General features: G+C 34.8%; 1 protein-coding gene across 3 annotated transcripts in view; it reads right to left on the minus strand.

Annotated features, from left to right (window-relative positions):
- Positions 1 to 2415: 2415 nt before the first annotated feature.
- Positions 2416 to 21885, minus strand: part of rcan3 (regulator of calcineurin 3) — a 113055-nt gene continuing 93585 nt past the window's right edge. For all 3 annotated transcript variants that reach the window (XM_030126411.1, XM_030126410.1, XM_030126412.1), the window contains 3 exons: positions 19422 to 19595; positions 14555 to 14726; positions 2416 to 5517 (listed from right to left, as the gene is read on the minus strand). In XM_030126411.1, coding sequence (XP_029982271.1) covers positions 5363 to 5517; positions 14555 to 14726; positions 19422 to 19595 — 501 coding nt within the window. In that variant the 3' untranslated portion in view covers positions 2416 to 5362. The remainder of the gene's footprint in view (positions 5518 to 14554; positions 14727 to 19421; positions 19596 to 21885) is intronic.

Genomic DNA, 21885 nt, shown 5'->3' on the forward strand with positions numbered 1-21885 from the left:
ATAAAATACAAATCATAATAGAAGAGGGGTTTTCTGTAGAAGTGTCAATAAATGCTGACCTCGACAAAACCATGTGAAATGACGACGAGAGGCCCAAACTGTTAAAAACTTAACAAGATGAAAATGATATAAAAGGTGCAAAGAGACAAAGACCACAAAAAAGACAACGGCCTATATTAAAGGGGTTCTATGTGGTACTGTTATAACACACTCTCACCAGCAGGGGGAAGTCATGTACCAGAACAGACTTATGACTACTAAAGCCACCCATGAATGAATGGTACATCTAGTATATATGATTCACTGAGTAAGGCCTAAAAAATGGCATTGTTTACACACATCTGTATTGTGGTATTGTGTAGTTTTCAAGAAAATATTGGTCGAAATAACCCTGTGTTGATGACTGATAGTTTACATTATAGCTCTGTTAGCTTAGCTCTGCTTTTAGACAGAAAACAGCCACAGTAAAACCATTAACCACCTCTGTTTGCTGTCAATAGCTGCACTAAAGATCTGTTTGGAATCGTCCAAACTAGGTCAGAACTATTACAGTTTAATCAAACGGTGAATTTAGCAAAGATAATGAAATTATACAATAACTTTATACCTTCATAAATCTCATAATCCAACTCACCGGTGTAGAGGAAACACTGATATCAGCACCAAACTCCATTCTTTTACTTTAGAGCTCTCTCTGTGTGTGTGTGTGTGTGTGTGTGTGTGTGTGCTATTTCTTTTGGCAATGGCTACTATTACTAATATCAGTTTGTCTATTGCTACAGAGCCAATCAAATGTGAGCATTTGTACTAGAGTCAGTCATAGATACTGTTCCGTGAACTCATTGTCCTCTTGTTGCCACAGTACTTTTTTGATATATGGTGTATACTTCAGTGCATTCTTTTATGCATTTTGTTACCACCGTGCTGTGGGAACTGATGGAGGAAAAGATAAATTAGTGATAGTATATAGCAGGGGTGTCAAACTCATTTTAGTTCAGGGGCCACATTCAGCCCAATTTGATCACAAGCGGGCCAAACCATTAAAATAATAGCATAAAAACCTATAAATAATGACAACTCCAAGTTTTTCTCTTCATTTTTTGTGCAATAAAAAACATTAAATTATGAAAATATTTACATTTACAAACTATCTTTTCACAAAAAAGATGTGAATAATTAGAAAAAAAAATTAATTTCTTTAGCAAAATAAGCTAAATTTTAACAATATTATGCCTCAACTAATCACTTGTACATGTGCATTACACACAATGTCACACAAACATAATATTGTTGAAATTTTGAAGTTTGGAATGTGTAACTAAAATAAGAATGTCTACAATAGTATGTATCAACTTATTAACACAACTTACAAATTGGATCTACAAATCCACAAAACATTTAGTAACAGACAGAATATTGTTTTAATTGTACTTAATTTTCAGGTTGGTCACGTTTTATTGTAAGGGTTATTATGTTATTATTTTACTTTAGATCACATTGGGCTAAAACCAGTTCAACACCTTTGACGGTTAATATCTTCAGTGTAATTTTTGCACTCCATAAAATCATGCCGCGGGCCAGATTGGACCCTTTGGTGGGCTGGTTTTGGCCCCCGGGCCGCATGTTTGACACCTGTGGTATATAGTACAGAATAGGACTTACTGTTGTAAATGCTGTATGTGAGGCTGGAGAAGGTGGGTGGAGTTACATATTACATACAGTACTGTGCCGTGTGACTCCTCAGTTCTGCGTCAGTTCAGTGTATTCAGTGCTGTGGTCTGAATTCTGCACTCTGAACGCTGTCCCAATGGCTGATTTATATCACTGTCAGATTTACCTACCGCCGCTCTTGGTACTTCAACCGGGAATTGAACCCAAATCCTCCACGTTGCAGTCTGACACATTACAGAGTGAGCTAAATTTCTGCTGTTTCAAATTCTGACCTATTTGCTGTCTTGTACTTTGGTACTTTTCAGGATGTAACAAGTTATCAGTCTAGACATGATATAAGGAGGGCGCTGATTGGCTCTGTGCTAATAGACAAACTGATATTTCTTGCCACAGTACTGTGTCTGCAGCCACTTCGATTTCTTTTAACAGTCACTTTCTTTGTCTTCCTCAGCTTAGCCATGGCATTTTTCATCTGAGTGACTCACTACTCCCTCTAGTGGTCACATACATTCACAGTGACACATTGGCCTGTGGCTGTGGATAAATTTAATTCATATCAATACAATAAAATTATATTTTTGACACAATGTCAGAACTTTCTAATGGTAATTTTAGGTAATTTTTGTATATTTTAAAGTAGAAATACTACATATAGCTCAGTTAAATGATAAAATCTTGATGGTTTATTCTGCTTGAGGTTTTATTTCTGTGCAAACCTCTAAAATAAACACCACTAAACATGGCTTTTAAGAATAAGTCTTTATGTATTTCTCTATGTGAAACAAATGACTATATACTACACAAAGAGAAGCGGATACTGTAAGAGACAGAGACCATCTCTGAGAAATAAGTACATAACATGAAAATACACATACCGGTATTATAGAACTGTAAATTATTGCTTGTTTTGCTACTTTGTTTTCTGGATTCCTACAATACAAGACACAATATTCATATTTCAACAGAAACAGTACAACAGTGACAAACGGTAGTATTGACCTCTTTAGTAGACGTTCCCCAGAAATAAAAGAAACATTCAAACAGAGTCCATGTTGAACACAACACAATGACAGTTGGTTTTTGTTCGAGCATCATTGGGACTTGTTGTTACACATTTTTGTCATTTTTTTTCCATTACAACATTGCCAAGAGAAGCCGTAACAAACTGCACACTGGGACTGGCCTCAGCAACAAAAAAGAAAAATAAAACACTTGGCATATGTACATAAATATACATTTTCATTTCAACTGTGACCAAGATGCACCCAGTTTTAAACACTGTGACCATAGAGAGTAAAAAAACCTTGTGTGTCTCCCTCCTGCTCTGCTGCTTCCTGTTTATCATCATCATCTGCTGTCTGCTTCCATAGCTGCGACAGCTTTACTGCAGTGCCAATATGATGCATTTCAAAGAACTGTTTCTCAGAAGATAAGATGAATATTTCTTGCGGACAAAACACACAAAAACAGACATTTATTTTGTTCTGCAGTGTCGTCATGCTCCATTTGAAAAACACTACCTCTTCTAAAGCTGTATCTGTACATCTTTTTCTGCTTAGATAATACACTCCACTGGATCCAAAAAGGCCTGAAATTCTCTGAACTTCACACTCGCAAAAAAAGGAAGTGGAGTGTTTCACTCACTGCAATATGCTGGTGAAAAGGCTAACCAGGTGTTCAGCTTGAGATGAAAAAAAAAACAACAAAAAAAAAACACAAAAGAAAGAAATGCTTCCTACTTTGTCTCAAGAAAGAGGGATTTCAAGAAGGAAACAAAACATTGACAATAAAGTGCTCACATGCAGAGGGATTTGTCTTTTGATTATTATTGTTATAGCAAAAGTCTTTTCAGATTTCATGCCTTTGAAAGAGCGTTTACACATCCAAAAGGGAACATTTGTTCATGTCGCTTTAAAAGCACTAAAATAATCTAACATGGGGAAGCTTTAAAAAAGTGAATAGCTTATCATTTCTAGTCTATTTGTTTGGGTTTCAACTGAAAAATACACAAACTTCAAATTAAATGTTAAAGCACAATTAAATGATAGAATACAAAGTACTGCGCTCGTGTTGGGAAAATATGATTTCTTCCAGCTCAGTTTAAACAATCTACATCAAAAATATTGATGACAACATGTGGTGAGTGAATGCTTTGGTTGATATCTCATGAGGCTTCCTAATTTTCCCTTTTCTCAGCAAAAATGCTTTCAGGTAAACTACAAAATCTAAAAGGACTATTTCCACAAATATTCCATTCAGCTATTTACAGCGAGAAGCAGCGCATGTCAACTGGTCGGTGCGCAGCAGGAGACAGTAGAGACCCTCGCAAATTGCTTGGAGATATCAAGAGATACTCAGTGCAAAACAAGCAGTAGTAGGTTTCAAAACCTGACACATAGAAAGTGGGTGATCAAACAAGATAACCAAGATGTGATTACAACAAACATCAGAAAATAAAAACCACGTACCGAACCCCTTTGAAGAAAAATGAGGGGGATGAACTGTCTCTGATCCATCAAATTCCAACAAAAGCGACAAATGCAAATTTGCTGTCAAACTGAAGACGGAACTGTCAACCTTTACAAAAAAACACCCATTCAGATTTTTTTTTTTTTTTTTTTCCATTTCCCCCAGTTGTCACTCTGTAAATTCTGCATGGGCATATGCACTTGCGTCAAAAAGCGTCACACCATGTCCCTGTCATTACAAACGACAATTAAAAAAAAAAAAAACACCTCAGCTCCTCATCTACAGAAGTACTTAAGCATGCAAAAAGTGTTGGGTTATCAAATACATATTGAGAATACACATCTAGTAGTTTAGCAAAAAACAACACCTCTCCAAATAAAAAAAAGACAAAAAGCCAAAAAACAAGCGGAAAAAAAAGAGAAAAAAAGTCAAACAACCACCACAACTTTGTTAGTCACATATGGCGCTTCGTGCTGTGTGTGATGTTAAATAGGTTGCTTTTTCTTGATATACCTTGTTAGTATTAGTGTTTTTTGTATTTTTTGTAATACAGTATATACATGCAGACAAGAGCGGGAACATCACACACTCAATCTTGATGCAAGCTGAAGCAAGAAACCAGCAGATATGAAAATGGATGAAAAAAAACCAAAACAAAAAGTAGACATAAATAACCTGAAAACACATTGTAAAAAATGAAAAAAGTCTTTGTTTTGAGGTATTGCATGTCCTCAACCAAAGATTGTTGTGCACACACGACTGAGACAGGAGAGGTACGGCTAACAAGCTAACTGACTAGCAAGCTACGGACTAGCAATGAGAGCTGAGTGTGTGATAAGTGACAGGTGCCTGCGTTGGGACAGGTATTTGAACCCCTCACGCTGAAAACCAGAGGAGGAGGGGGGGGTGGGTTTGGTGGGGGTGGAGGCGTGCATGCCCGCCTCTCCCCACGCTGTCCGCAGAATGTGATGAGTGTGTGTGTGATTCTCATCCATCCCCTTCAAGCCGCCTCATTCCATCGCCACGCTCTCCACAAACACCGTCTCGAGCAATGTTTGTTGGTTTTGTTTTTGCTTGTAGTTGAACTGAAATGAGGGGCATCAACGCTCTCTGTGAGTGCAGAGACGAGAGAGAGAGGGCAGGTGTGTTGCGGGTTTAAGGAGGCGGTCGGGGGCCGCGTCGGTGTCGGTGTGTGTGTGTGTGTTTGGGAGGGGGGGCCTCTCTAGTTAAAGACTTTGGGGGGTCCGTCGGGACGTCTGGTCTGGACGATCTGCTGCTTTGGCCGCGCCGCCTCGTCCTCCTCCGTCTCGCTCTCGCACACATGGACGACCACGCTGGGGGTCGACTCTGTCCCCGCGTGGAGCTCGTACTTTTCGCCTGAGGGAGGAAGAAAAAGTTCAAATCAGAGAAGAGCCCTCCAAGATTTTTTTTTTTTTTTTAAGGATAATTTTTGTACAATAATAAGCATTTTTACGTTCATGGACACAATGACCTTCACAAAGTCATTCTGTGTTACTGCCAAAACCGTTGGGTACCAATGTGCAGGGTGGGGAAGCAAAATTTACAATGAACATTTAGTTGTTTTTTCTCAGCAGGCACTACGTCAATTGTTTTGAAACCAAACGTATATTGATGTCATAATCATACCTAACACTATTATCCATACCTTTTCAGAAACTTTTGCCCATATGAGTAATCAGGAAAGCAAACGTCAAAGAGTGTGTGATTTGCTGAATGCACTCGTCACACCAAAGGAGATTTCAGAAATAGTTGGAGTGTCCATAAAGACTGTTTATAATGGAAAGAAGAGAATGACTATGAGCAAAACTATTACGAGAAAGTCTGGAAGATACTATTAAAGAAGAATGGGAGAAGTTGTCACCCCAATATTTGAGGAACACTTGCGCAAGTTTCAGGAAGCATGTGAAGGCAGTTATTGAGAAAGAAGGAGGACACATAGAATAAAAACATTTTCTATTATGTCCATTTTCTTGTGGCAAATAAATTCTGCTAAATTTTGCTTCCCCACCCTGTATATTTAAAGGTTATTTATTATCTGTAAAGTCATCACACTGAAATGAGTGTTCACTTCTATTCAGATTCAGATTTATTAACCCTTTCAAGCATGAATTATGAGAACCTTCAATCAAGATTTTTTTCCTGAGTGTTTTTATTCCTCTTCAGGCATGAAAATTATAATGCGATTGAAAATTTTCTTATGAACCTATTTTTTATGGAGTTCCAAAAATGTCAGCTTGACACCATGCGTTTAATTTTTTGAAGCAAAGAAAAATGGATTTACTGATATATCGTGTGAAAACTATGAAATAAAAACATTTTGAATGCAGCTAATCTGCATTTTTCTCACATTTTAACAAACTCTAATACTAGTTATTGCTCACTTCATGGAAATAATACACAAAACACCCCCCAACTTTTTTGTTAAAAAAATACAGTTATTTGCAGTTTAGTAACAATAACAAGCAATTGAATTTTTTTTTTTTTTTTTTAGTTTAGTTTATTTCAAATATGCAACAAAACAAAGTAATCTTACTTAGTCCTTAGAAATAAAACAGGAAGTAAGAGGTCATGGAAGAAAACAAAAAAACAAAACTTATACATATACATGATTTATTAGCACATTTGAAAAGGAGTGGGAGGAAGTATAATTTATTTAATCCCACCCCTTCAACACTCAAAGATGTTAGTGCAGATCAGGTTTATCTAGAACAGCAAAGTTACAGTAATGGTATGAATCACAGTGTATGTGATGATGCATAAGTGTCCACTGTGTTGGCTGATATGGAGCTAAAACAACAAAATCCATAAATATACAAGAGAAGAGCTTTGAATAGCTGTCCACTGTAGTGACCACTATGCATGAAAGGGTTAATATGACCCTTAGTTCCCCACAGCTCAATGCGCTATTAAACAAATAATTTCTTAGTCTCAGCAGAAAAGTTAATCTTTCCATCTAGTGAATGTCTTTATTTGATGTAAATTATCCACTGTACCCGGGTCAGCCTGTAACCGTTTGTGACTACAGGCTTTTGTTGTTGAATATTTTGTAAAGGTATCTATGATTTTCTGTAACTCTTTTTTGCAGGTTTCCCAAATTAAATAAAGTGTTACATCTGTTGGATTAGTATGAATACCTACTAGACAGGTCTAGACACATCTATTAGCTTCAATGATGATCAATATCGTTCAGCACATTCATTTGTCAATAATGTTTCTTAGTGCACAAACCTTATTCTGTTTGAAAATTCTAATGAAGGCTGAAACTGCACGTATGCCTATAGATGAGATCCTTAATATTTTAACAGTGAATGCCTGTACTATCGCAACAATCAAAAGCCTTAATCAACGTAATCAGCTTATTCTGAATGGATATAAATGAATAATACGGCTAAATACTTACGATTCTGTGATTGCGGCAGGCTGTGATTGGACGTATTGTGTGAAAGTTAGGACCATTTTATGATAATCTAGGAAAGAAATCCAATACTGTGGCACAGCTGTTTTCATGTGCTGTGTCAATATTCATGTAATTCTCATCTGAGACTTTGTCCTTGACCAAGATGAAGGTGACAGATATATTGTGCCATGTATACGTATTATGGTATATACTATAATACTGCAACTGATAATACAGGTGTACTTCTACTTACACATCGGCTAAAATTTACTCAGGGGGTCAAATGAGTGGCCATTTTTGTCAAAAAAAAAAAAAGTTGTAAGAAATAACTGAGAACTGTGTTGAAATAATGCTAATCCATTTGTGCACAGACTACTGATATTATTTGACAGTGGAAGCTCTATTTTCAGAAATATTGGATTTTGAATAGCACGTGTATGTGAAAACTTTTGCTGGTGGACGGACGTGACATTACCCATGATGCTCTGGTCAGTACCAGTACTTTATTAGTAATAAACTTATATACTTACTATTGCTAATTCTCCTCTTATTCATAAATGTTAGTATTGTGGATCTAAAACAATAACAGCTGACACAAAAACACAAAATGTGGCAGTGGACGGATGTGACATGGTTGTTCCAGATCCCATCATACTGATGCTCAGCAGCCATGTCACCATTTACACTAATGATCCCTGTGAAAAAACTAGGACCAGAATTATTTATTGTATAGTTTATCATCATACTAAAGAGTAAATAACAAAATAGAATTGTTATTTCTTTATAAAAATGCTTATTATTAGAAAACTGTTGATTTAAAAAGTGACGTGTGACATTCTTAATGTATGTATTGGTGTAACATAAGCAGGATGGATCAGCACCATACTCCATATTGAACCTGTAAAAATAAAACATGTGATATGTAGGATAGAATCTTGTAAGAAAAACATTGGGGAATCTAAAAGAATAGAATATTTGTTTTTCAGGTAAATTCCATTAAAATATAACTTGGCCATTTGTGACATGAAAATATAACATTAATTGTGATGAAATTGGACATTTTTGAGCTGAAAACATAGTTCATATGACCATCAACATGTTGTAACAGAACTGAAATCCTGAGAATTTTTTTTGTAACACAAAGTTCCTTTGGGGATTCACTTATATTGATTTCTTATGCACAAAGACAGAAAAAAGACCTCTATGCAAATTTTAGCCAACATATATTTTATAGCTTTAATATTATTACAATTTTTTTTTTTTTTTTACTTTAGTCTTATTACAGTCACAGAAAAAAGTCATAAAGTCATAAAAAATAAATGGTTATGCAATCAAGTACTAACTCCTGTGTGTATCATGTGATTAAAACAGACAGAAAAGAAAAGATGGAATGACTAAAAGCACTGTTTTTGTCAGTACAATGCCATAGATATTGATGTAAGAACTGAAGTGATTTTGGTTATTATCAAGAAAACATGGAAAATGGATAGATATCAGCTCTGAAATTAAACTATTATGAGCTATTTTTGTTGTTATCATTATATTTGTCCAAACAAATGTACATTTAGTTGTACCAGGCATTAAAATGAACAAGAAATTGAAGAAAACAAGGGTAGTCCAATAATTTTTTCCGCAACTGTATTTAAGACTTGTTACACAATGACAATAAATTCTATTCTATTCTATTCTATTCTATTCTATTTGAGAATACAAACAGAAACAGGTTTAAAGCTTGACTTTGCTGGAAATCTGCAGCAGCTCTGGTCAAACTATTCCATGTCCTCTATTGATTATCTACTGTTTCTCAGTTTTATCCACCAAGGTTTTTATTTTGTTTATTTTTTGTTGTTGTTTTTTTTCTCAGCATAAAAATAATCGACTGTTTGTCTGTTGAAGATCAGCGGCGGTGATAGCAGAGAAATTCGAGAGCCAACACAAAAAAACCCCCACATTTCTAGGAACAGTGCTGCCGTTTTGTCGACACGCCAAACTCTGCGGTGGGACTGAAAACACGCACTCGCTAGATTGTATCACAGTTGCCATGGCGATGAGATCAGACAGCTGGCAGAAAGGAGGAAATTGGTCTGGAAGATTTTCACTGTGGTGCCAAACAGAGAGATGGACGGTGAATAGAGTCCTGCTGTTACCGCGGGGAGTTGACAGAGGGAGTCAGCGCGCTGTCCTGCGGCTGAGCGCTAATCTGATCCTAGATGCCAGGATGTGAGGTGAACAACAAAGCCCCCCATTTTTTTTATTTATTTATTTTTTTTTTAGCTTTTTTGTTTTTTCCTGATGCCTGATGTTGCTATGGTAACAGGAGACTGGACATTGGTACGTTTATATGTAGAAACTTTAATCATGTTTTGCTGATGATAAAAAGACAACAAGCGTTCGTTGAAATACAGACTAAAACGTGATGTTTCCCCACTTCAGCCGTGACGTGACTTGCCTTTTTCATGTGCATTAGGTGACATTTTATGAAGGTTGCTGCAGTCTGAGATTTGTGTCGACAAGGCAGATGGACGCAACACTTATCTGGGAGCAGAGAAGCTGCTGGGAAACAAGGCTGGCTGAGAGAAAAGCAGCCAAATCTGACTGTGCTGAGCTGTGCTGCTGCCTACACATTTTATACACTTGCTAAAATAGTGATAAGATGGGAAATGCAGAAATAAAGGCTTTGCAGTAGGGTGAGGTAATGTTCATTTTATTATTTAATTTTCTATCTCTATCTCGATTGAAATGAAGCTTCCAACTAAAAGAATGTCACCTTAACCCATAAAGACCCAAACATCCACTGTTGAACTGTTGATCCACTAATCCTATTAATCCATGTAAATAATTGGTGTAAAATACAATTATTCATCATTTCATGGTTATCAGATGTGACCCATTTGGATGTTCAAAGGCTATGTAGTTACCGTGGAAACACTGTCATCTTCTACAACACAGGTGTCAAACATGAAGCCCGGGGCCAAATCTGGCCCGCCAAAGGTTCCATTCCGGCCCGCGGGATGAAAGTGCATAAATGAACCTGAACAGTCCAGGTTGTCAAAATCCTTTTGGTTCAGGTTCCACATACAGACCAATGTGACCTCCAGTAAAAATAACAACACAATAACCCATAAATAATGACAACGACAAATTTTCTTTGTGAAAAATTATGTGGAAAAAATGTAAGTGAAAAAAATAACATTACACTGAAAATTTTACATTTACAAAACTATTCTTTCACAATAAAATGCAAATAAATACATAAATAAAGATGAACAACCCGAAATGTACAATTTTAACAATATTCTGCCTGTTTCTAAATGTTTGGTGCATTTATAGATATACTGTGATCTGTAGTTGTGTTAATAATAAGAGATGGAATATTGTAGAAATTGTTCAAATTTTAGTTCCAAACTCCAAAATTTTAACAATATTCTGTCTGTTAACAAATATTTATGTAACACTGTGTGTAAATGTACATGTATAAATAATAAGTCGAGGCATACTATTGTTAAAATTGCACTAATTTTTCAAATGAAATTTCTGTTTTTTCAGGTTATTCACATCTGTTTTGTAAAATGTAAATATTTTCATAATTTAATTAGTTTTTTTTAGTACTAAAACAAAAAGAAAAACTTGGATTTGTCATTATTCATAGGTTAAGTCATAATTTTACTGGTCTGGCCCACTTGAGATCAAATTGGGCTAAATATGGCCCCTGAACCAAAATGAGTTTGAAACCCCTGTTCTACAACATTGATTCACCAGTAAAACCCATTGAGTTTGATAAATGACAGTGGATGGACACACTTGTTTTTATGTTCAGTTACTGATATATTTTACCGGAAAAGTCACTTTTTCCTCCATTTTCTCTGTTTTTCATATAATAACCCTTAACTTTAATTTGAGCTTTTATAGACATCAATGATCATCAGTAAATTAAATAAAGAAAAATACCTGATTTTTACTTAAGAATGCAAAAATACTGACCATATTATTAGAATAAATGGTGATAAATCACTTAAGAAAAGTTAAAAGTGGAAAATAAAATCATTTGGGGACTGACACAGAAAAGGCACTGGGTCTTTATGGGTTCAATTAATGATATATTTTGCTGAAAAAGTCACTATTCTTATTTTTTTCTGTTTTGATATAATAACCTTTGAATTGACAGTGAAGTTTTATGAACATCCACATTATCAGTCAATTAAAGATAGGAAAATAGATAATTTCCACTGAAAAAAAAATGCAAAGTTCAGAGGATAATGTTATAATAAATGGTGATAAATCACTTAGGGAGGGTTAAATAGAGAGAACAATTCATTTGGGGACTACCACAAAAGTCTCACTGGGTCCTTATGGGTTAAACGGATCTTTAGTACATACAATTGTGGAAAAAGTTGTTAGACCATCAAAAGTCATCAAAAACAATGGTTATGCAATCAAGTACTAACTCCTGTGTGTATCATGTGACTAAAACAGACAGAAAAGAAAACATGGAATGCCTAAAAGCACTGTTTTTATCAGTACAATGCCATAGATATTGATGTAAGAACTGAAGTGATTTTGGTTATTATCAAGAAAACATGGAAAATGTCTAGATATCAGCTCTGAAATTAAAACTCTTATGAGCTATTTTTGTTGTTGTAATTATATTTGTCCAAACAAATGTACCTTTAGTTGTACCAGGCATTAAAATGAACAAGAAATTGAAGAAAACAGAGGGTGGTCTAATAATTTTTTCCACGACTGTAGTTATCTGATATATGCATTCATATTTATTTCTTTGTGCCAGAATGAATTTCAATAAACTGCAGAGATATGTTACTTCACTTACAAGGTTTACTACTGAAACATGGTGATATGTTCATGTTAGAATTAAATTATGATGGTTAACTGATTTGTGTTTTTTCAGTGGCTAATGTTAAATGTTGATGCATATATAAATATATATATAATGCTGATATCATGTTATTATTATATTTTTTTTTTTGCATCTGATTAACAGAAATGTATTAATAACAGATAAGAAACAAGTAACCCCATTAAATGGATCCTATGCAAACAAACACTGATGCACATTTAATGCACATGTCTTTAGAGATGTCAGACAGAAGCAAATAGGAATCTGTAATTACAGACAACGGCCAACGCTGCAGATTTGATCCGTACAATTGGAACTGATTTATTTTTTATCACCATAAATAACACAGCAACACCTCAGCAGGAAAGATGATGTTAGCGAATTTCATTTATTCATGTTTTAAAATGCATTTAGATCAATTATTAGGTGGTTTGTCTCATAGTCTTGTGAAATGTTATATAAATTGCTGCTCTAAAAATTTAGTTAATTAGGTAACTTCAGAATCAGATTTTATTGCCAAGTAATTTTTACATTACAAGGAATTTGTCTTGGTTCTGTTAGTGCTAACAGTTAAAAAGAAGCAGATATCAAAAATAAAAATAATAAGAACATAGAAAAACAGAAGTGTTCGCCTTCAGAAGTGAATTATATACGTATATACACTAACATATGTGCTAGAAACTGTGGTACCCTTTAAGTGACAGATTACTATTTCATAACTGTAACCTGAATTATTATTACTATTAGATTGTGACTATTATCTGTTAAAAACTAAGTGTCAAAAAAATAAAATGCATTCACATGTACTACAGGGTGGGGAAGCAAAATTTACAATGAACATTTAGTTGTTTTTTCTCAGCAGGCACTACGTCAATTGTTTTGAAACCAAACGTATATTGATGTCATAATCATACCTAACACTATTATCCATACCTTTTCAGAAACTTTTGCCCATATGAGTAATCAGGAAAGCAAACGTCAAAGAGTGTGTGATTTGCTGAATGCACTCGTCACACCAAAGGAGATTTCAGAAATAGTTGGAGTGTCCATAAAGACTGTTTATAATGGAAAGAAGAGAATGACTATGAGCAAAACTATTAGGAGAAAGTCTGGAAGATACTATTAAAGAAGAATGGGAGAAGTTGTCACCTGAATATTTGAGGAACACTTGCGCAAGTTTCAGGAAGCGTGTGAAGGCAGTTATTGAGAAAGAAGGAGGACACATAGAATAAAAACATTTTCTATTATGTCAGTTTTCTTGTGGCAAATAAATTGTCATGACTTTCAATAAACTAATTGGTCATACACTGTCTTTCAATCCCTGCCTCAAAATATTGTAAATTTTGCTTCCCCACCCTGTATATGAACAGATGCAAGTCATTGAGTTTTTCTATATGATGTGAAAATGCATAAAGTCAAGATCAGTGGTTCTGTTTGCAATGTAAGTGTCTGCTTGTTTTCATAGATTTATTGCGAATATGCTTCTGATGTTATTTTTTTTAAAATTAATTCTGTTTTTGTTTTTTTTTTTGGGGGGGGGGGGATTGAGCTGATGAAAAACTGAATTTTCACCAGGGGATCAATAACGTTAATGTGAATCTGCATCTGTGGTAACTGATTTTTAATGAATAACACACACTGAAAACCTTCTAAATACTTTTGCTTTTTCTTGTTGTTTGTTAATATTACACAAAGGCACTGTTCAGATTTAACAGTGAAAACTACTTTAACTTCAGTTTATGCAGATAGGAATTATCTTTTTAAATCACGAATCAATCCTAAACTGAAGGTTTAATTTTTGTCTATATCTCCCAACCTTAAAACACAGAAAACACATGTGCGATCAGGAAGACGAGCCTCGCCCTCCTGTGTTACAGTCGTGACTAAAAAGCCCGCAGGAAAAGTCAAAAATAAAACGGTGATGATTCAATAACGTCCACCCCAATTCCTTTGTCCTAATTCCCGCTGAGGAGTGTGAAATGATTTTTTTGTTTTCTATCCGGGCGACGCTTCAGAGATAAATCACATAAGGACGTTTTTATGCCTGTGTGTGTGTGTGTGTATAGCATATGTGTGTATTTTATGTGGAGTGTTTGGCGCAGGTGTTTGGAGCTTTTCACACATGTGTTTGGAGTACTGACCAGGTCCCAGCTTGGCTACTGCACACAGCAGGTCGTAGTTGATGACGGGCGTAGCGTCTTCGCTCTGGCTCCAGCCCACGGGTGGCGAAGCGGGTGGCGAGATCAGGAACTGTTTGACGGGTTGGGGAGGGGCCAGATAGGACTTGTCGATGTCCTCATCACCGTTCTGGATCTATTCGAAAACAACAACAGGAGAGTTTGATCCAGTTTCATATGTCTGTTTAAGCCAGGGGTGTCAAACATATGGCCCGCTAACTGGTCCAAAATGGTCCAAGGGATGAATCTTGAAAAAATCACACTAAAGACATTAACAGTCATGGGTGTCAAACTCATGTTAGTTCTAAACTCCAAATTTTTAACAGTATTCTGCCTGTTACTAATGTTTTGTGCCTTTGTAGATCCACTGTGATCTGTAAGTTGTAATGTACATGTATAAATGATAAACTGAGGCAGAATATTGTTAAAATTGCACTTATTTTCTTTAAAAATTTCAGGTTATTCCCATTTTTTGAGAAAGGATAATATTCATTTTTGGATTTTTTGCTGATTTGAGAGTCCTGCTTGACTAGTTGCTGTTGTTAAGATTGTCAAATATTTTTTTGAATTTGTGTGTATATGATTGAGCCAGGGTATAGGTGAGGTGGGGCAGGTTTGTGTTTTTTTAAAATTATTTATTTATTTAGTAGTTTTTGGGTTTTTAGTTTTTGTTTTTCCTCTTTTTTTCCCTCTGTTTCTGTTTCTTAATGTTCTAAATTTAAAAATTAATAATGATATCTGGAAAAAAAAATGATAAGTTGAGGCATAATATTGTTAAAACTGCACTTTTTTTCTTTAAAAATTTCAGGTTATTCGCATTTATTGTGAAAGGATAACTTGTAGATGTGAACATTTTAAGAACTTAATTTTACTTTTTCTCAAATAAAAAAGAGAAAAACATTGAACTGTCATTATTTCTAGGTTCTAATGTTATTACCTTACTGGTCCAGCCTGTTTGAGGTTGCACTGGACTGTATGTGGCCCTTGAACTAAAATGATTTTGACATTGACCTTCTGTCCAAAATGGCCCATGGGATGAATCTTGAAAAAATTACGCCAAAGACATTAACAGTAAAGGGTGTCAAATTCATTTCAGTTGCAAACTCCAAACTTTTAACAATATTCTGCCTGTTACTAATGTTTTGTGCCTTTGTAGATCTGTAAGTTGTAATGCACACATATAAATGATAAGTTGAGGCATAATATTGTTAAAATTGCACTTATTTTTCTTTAAAAAATTTCAGGTTATTCCCATTTTTGGAGAAAGGACAGCATTCATTTTTGAATTTTTTTGCTGATTTGAGAGTCCTGCTTGACTAGTTGCCGTTGTTAAGATTGTCGAATATTTTGTTGAATAATGTGTGTATACGATCGAGCCACGGTATAGGTGAGGTGGGGCAGGTTTGTCTTTTTAAATTTATTTATTTATTCATTTTGTAGTTTTTAGTTTTTCCTCTTTTTTTCTCTCCTCTGTTTCTGTTTCTTAATGTTCTAAATTTTAAAATTAATAATGATATCTGGAAAAAAATTATAAGTTGAGGCAAAATATTGTTAAAACTGCACTTTTTTCTTTTAAAAATTTCAGGTTATTCGCATTTTTTGTGAAAGGATAGCTTGTAAATGTGAACATTTTAAGAACTTAATTTTACTTTTTCTCAAATAAAACAGAGAAAAACATGGAATTGTCATTATTTTCAGGTTATAATGTTATTACTTTACTGGTTCGGCCTGTTTGAGATCACATTGGACTGTATGTGGCTCCTGAACTAAACCCGTGGGATGAATCTTGAAAAAATTACACTAAAGACATTAACAGTCAAGGGTGTCAAACTCATTTTAGTTCTAAACTCTTTTGTGCCTTTGTAGATCTACTGTGATCTATAAGTTGTAATGTACACATATAAATGATAAATTGAGGTGTAATATTATTAAAATTGCACTTATTCTTTCAAAATTTCAGGTTATTCAAATTTTTTGAGAAAGGACAGCATTCATTTTGGGAATTTATTGCTGATTTTAGAGTCCTGCTTGACTAGGTGCTATTGTTAAGATTGTTGAATATTTTGTTGAATAATGAGTGTATATGATTGAGCCAGGGTATGGGTGAGGTGGGCCAGGTTTTATTTTTAAATTATTATAATTTATATATTTATTTATTTTAATAGTTTGTGAGGTTTTTTTGTTGTTTTTTTTCCTTCTTTTTTCACTCTTTTGCTCTGTGTTTCCTAATGTTCTAAATTAAAAAATTAATATTGATATCTGGAAAAAAATAAGTTGAGGCATAATATTGTTAAAACTGCACTTTTTTCTTTAAAAATTTCAGGTTATTTGAAAAGATAGCTTGTAAATGTGAACATTTTAAGAATTTAATTTTACTTTTTATCAAATAAAAAAGTGAAAAACATGGAACTGTCATTATTTTCAGGTTCTAATGTTATTACTTTACTGGTTCGGCCTGTTTGAGATCACATTGGACTGTATGTGGCCCCTGAACTAAAATGATTTTGACACCCCTGGTCTAAGCTGTAGACAAAATTATTTACCGTACAAACACGGTACAAAAAAACCCATAACATTACCAGGCTTTTAAATCACTCATTTCTCACTGCAAAGCCCTATAAAAGTCAGACACATTAGCATACCCACTAACATGACATAAGTGCACTTTCATTCTGACACTTCAGACTGTGAAAAGCTGCAGTTTTGTGTTCACAGCTTCAGTCTTTTAATCTTAAATTGTGAGCTTCGCATCGGGGACCTCTGATGTTTTCATAGCTGCCAATTGCCGTAATTACAATACCTGCATGTAGCATCTGTCTGAGCTGTGCGATCCTTAATCCTCTTATATCAAAGTACTGAGAGGTGCAATAGGGGTCATAACTACTGGTGGATTTGTGACAAAGCAGGCATCAGTTACACCGTGACTCATGTTTTCCCAGCGTGTATGGAGTTGGTAATTTGCAGAAGAAATGGCAAAAAAGAAAAATTAGTCTCATTTTAAAAACAATTATGCCGATGTGAAACTGATTTCTTTTTTTTTTTTTTTAGCGGCTAATGTCAAAGTTCAATACAAAATGCTGATATCATATTGTCATGTCATAGTATCATATTAAATTATATTTTTTTCAGTACAACAATAACAAATAAGAAACAAATTGCCACATTAAATGAATATTTATCTAATGTTATCATGTTAAAAGGTTTTTGTTTGCTCATATAAATCTATTCTGACCACACTGTGCAAAAAAAAAAAAATGTACAGGTAAATAATAAAATAATAAAAGCTCAGTATTTTACAAAAAAGGTCCATTACTCATCTTTACATTAATATTATTAACAGATAATAGTTAATTTGTGCATCTTCTAATCATTTACTAATAGTATAGAGTCTTTACATTAACTTCCTTTCATTAAAAAGTGTTCCTAAAATGTGATGAACGAATACTAAAACTGACATTTTTCATCAGATTTTAAAAAAATTTCATTTCTTGATCTGAAGGACACATTAATTTCCACTTGGGATTAATGAACTTAATCAAAATCTGAGTCAAGGTTATTATCGTTAACGAAAACCAACGAAATGAGGATAACGAGAATTGAAAAAACATTTTCATTAACTGAAATAAATAAAAACTATAATTACAAGAAATAAATGAAAACTAACTGAAACTGTATTGTGTGTTTACAAAACTAAAACTTATACAAATTATGGATAAAATTTCCTTAGTTTTCGTCTTTGTCAATGTCGGATTGATATGAAATCGATTTATTTCCCTCAAACAATTTAGCTGCTGGCACCATATGATATTTAACGGTCCGTCACTTCTCGTCACTTGTGGTTTAGAGTCGTCTTCTGGTCCCCACTCTACCTGGAAACATGGAGACTAAAGGTGGGAGAAAGCAGCAGAGTCCTGTCTGGGATTTATTTGAATTCGATGGCGAAGAAGATAAAAGATATAAAAAAAAACTAAGACTAAACTAAAACTAAGTATTTAGAAAATAATGAAAACTAATAATAACTAGCAAACCTGCTCTAAAAACGAATTAAAACTAACTGAATTAGAGGAAAAAAAGTCAAAACTAAATAAAATTAAACTATAATGAAAAATCCAAAACTATTATAACCTTGATCTGAGTCTGAATCTAAATCTGAGCTGTCATTTGTTTCGCTGGTGATGTCATGAAATATTTGGCAAATGCAGATTGTCTCAAAATGAACTAATAATAACTTGCTGAATGTTAATAAATGTAAATTCTGTTGAAATACTGGTTTATGAGTAACTGGAGACTGATCTGGTGTAGGATTACTCTGTTGTCCAGATCTAATTAATCTGTAAGAGCCTGTAATGGATCTAAAAAACAGACATAATATTTCAATATTTGATCTCAGAGAGTGTAAGACTGATTGAAAAACTGCATCGTCTTATTCACCTGCTTGTCCTAGAAACACACTTTGTTTTGGTTTGTCTTACTTTCCCAAAGGGGACAGATCGACTGACAGACTACACACAGCTATGACGACAGCGAGGTGAGGAACTTATGTAGTCATGCATTCAATCAGGTGACGGATGGAGTTTGACAGAAGGGTTGGTGGGTTAAAGAAGCATTCAGGCTTAAAGAAGAGGCTCCCAAAAAAAAAAAAGAGTAAAAAAAAAAGAGTAGAAGGAGAGTAAGTGCAGTGAGTCGAGAGTGAAGCCTTGCAGTTTTCAGTCCCTGGTCTCTGTCTCTCTCTGAATAGCTTTCCATGTAAATAATCATGATGTTCTTCCTTAGTCGGTCCAGGTCCCAGGCCCCCATCCTGCCCTTTCCCAGACCCGACGCTGACACTCACTTGGGCAAAGTAGAGTTTGAGCTTCTTGCCGTTGAACTCGGACTCATGCAGCTCGATGCGAGCGCGGGCCGCGGCCTCTGGGGTGCTGAAGTTGATCCGGACTCTCCGGAAGCTTTTGAACATCTGGAAAGTTGCTTGATCGTCGTAGATCCTAAACAACGCCTCGAACCGCTCCTGTAGAGAACAACAACATACAGATGAACAAACGCATTAGCAGATGGACGCTTAAACACTTTGAAGCAGCAGACATGAATAAACAGGGGTGTCAAACATGTGGCCCGTGGCCCAAAACCGGCCCAACGAAGGATCTGATCCAGCCATGGGAGGAATTAAAGTGCAAAAATAACACTGAAAATATTTATGGTGTCGAATTCATTTTAGTTTAGGGTCAGTCAAATGTAACCTCAAATGAAATAATACCATAATATCCTATAAATAATGACAACTTCGAATTTTCTTCTAGATTTAATGTGAAAAAGTAAAATTACAGTATGAAAATGTTTACATTTACAAACTATCCTTTCACAATAAAATCTAAAGAACCTGAAAAAATACGAACCTGAAGTTTCTTAAGAATAATAAGATTTAACAATACTATGCCTGTTACTAAATGTTTTGTGCATTTGTAGATTCACTGTGATTTGTAAGTTTCATTAATAACAATGAGACATAATATTAATGAAATTGCACTTTTTTTTTTTTTTTTAAGAAATCTCAGGTTGTATTTGGTTGTACAGGTTAGTCACATTTTCCTTATGTAATTTTACTTTTTCACACTAAAACAGAGAGAAATTTTTGGAGTTATTATTTATAGGTTATTATGTTATTATTTTACTGGTCTAACCCACTTGAGTCTGTATGTGGCCCCTAAGCTAAAATGAGTTTGACACCCCTGCTTAGAGAATGAATACAACCTTCAAACTAAACTAGGTCATCAGTTATTGTATCTGATTGTAGGGGAATTCTTCTCTGCATTACACCCATCCTTATTATTAGAAACATTGGGTGATCACAGAACGGCACCCAGGGACCAACCCCAGAACTAAACCGGTACCTTGTTCAAGGGCACCGACAGGAAAACACAAGTTTTCGATGGCGGGGAAAACCGGAGCACCCGCAGGAAACCATTAACATGGGGAAAACATGAAAAGTGAAAACAGAAAAGCCCTTGATCTGAACCCAGGACCTTGCTAAGAGGCAACAGTGCTAACTGCTATGTGATACAAGTGAATAACTGTGATTTTGTTATTGTTCTAATGATATACAGCGCCGCAGGGATGATGTCTGTTTGTGGGCCAACCTGGAAGTCTGCATCACCCTGGTTCTCTTGGTTTATTGCATTTTGATTATTGACAGTAAAATGTTAATATTAAACTAAAAACTTGAATGACTTCAGCATAAATGTCAGTAAGCTTCCAACTTGTAATCAGATTTCACACAACCTTTCCTCTATAGCTGTGAATGGAATAGTCTGAAAACATGCAACAAAACAAGGTTATAATGGTAGAAAAGTGAGTAGATGTTTTTCCATGCTCTGATTGAATTTAATGTCGCTTTAGCTGCTAGTTAGCAAATGGTTTTTAAAGCCACATAAAAGCTTTCAAGGGAATTTACACTGTGGAACAAAATGTGAAAACCTCTAATATTTTTTGTTAAACTGAGGATTTCTTTAAGAGGTCATTGATTTTCAAGATGAGAAAACTATAAGAGTAAATTCTGTCTCATTTCTAGAATAATTTCTGCACTGCTAAAATTCAACATTCAAGCCTGAGAAGCTAACAAGTGCATGAAAACAATCTGTGCTCTGATTTACATGTAGAGGACTCAGGATGTCTTCTGGAAAAATCCTTCAAGGCATCTTCTGCTCAACTTCACCTGCATCAGTGTCCTAACCCAAACCCTAACCAACTGCTACTATCAGTAGATTTAACGATTTATAAGGAATAATATAGATCTGTATTTCTGTGATGTTGGTTCAGTGATGCTTTAGATCAGGGGTGTCAAACATGCGGCCCGGGGGCCAAAACAAACCCGCCAAAGGGTCCAGTCCGGCCCATGGGATGAATTAGTGAAACACAAAAATTACACTGAAGATATTAACAATCAAGCGTGTCAAAATAATTTTAGGTCATTTCCATCTAAAGTGGGTCAGACCAGTAAAATACTATCATAATAAACTATAAATAATGACAACCACAAATTTTTCTCTTTGTTTTAGTGTAAAAAAAAAGTAAAATTACACAAAAACATTAACATTTACAGACTAGCCTTTTACAAAAACTGTGAAAAACCTGAACAAATATGAACAACTTGAAATGTCTTAAGAGAATTAAGAGTAACTGCACCAATGTTTTGTCTGTTATTAAATGTTTTGTGTATTTGTAGATCCACTGTGATCTGTAACTTGTAATAAATATGTGAAAATGAGAAGCTGAGGCCAAATAATGGCATAAATTGTTAAAAT

The sequence above is a fragment of the Sphaeramia orbicularis genome, chromosome 22, assembly GCF_902148855.1.
Source record: "Sphaeramia orbicularis chromosome 22, fSphaOr1.1, whole genome shotgun sequence".
NCBI lineage: Eukaryota > Metazoa > Chordata > Actinopteri > Kurtiformes > Apogonidae > Sphaeramia > Sphaeramia orbicularis.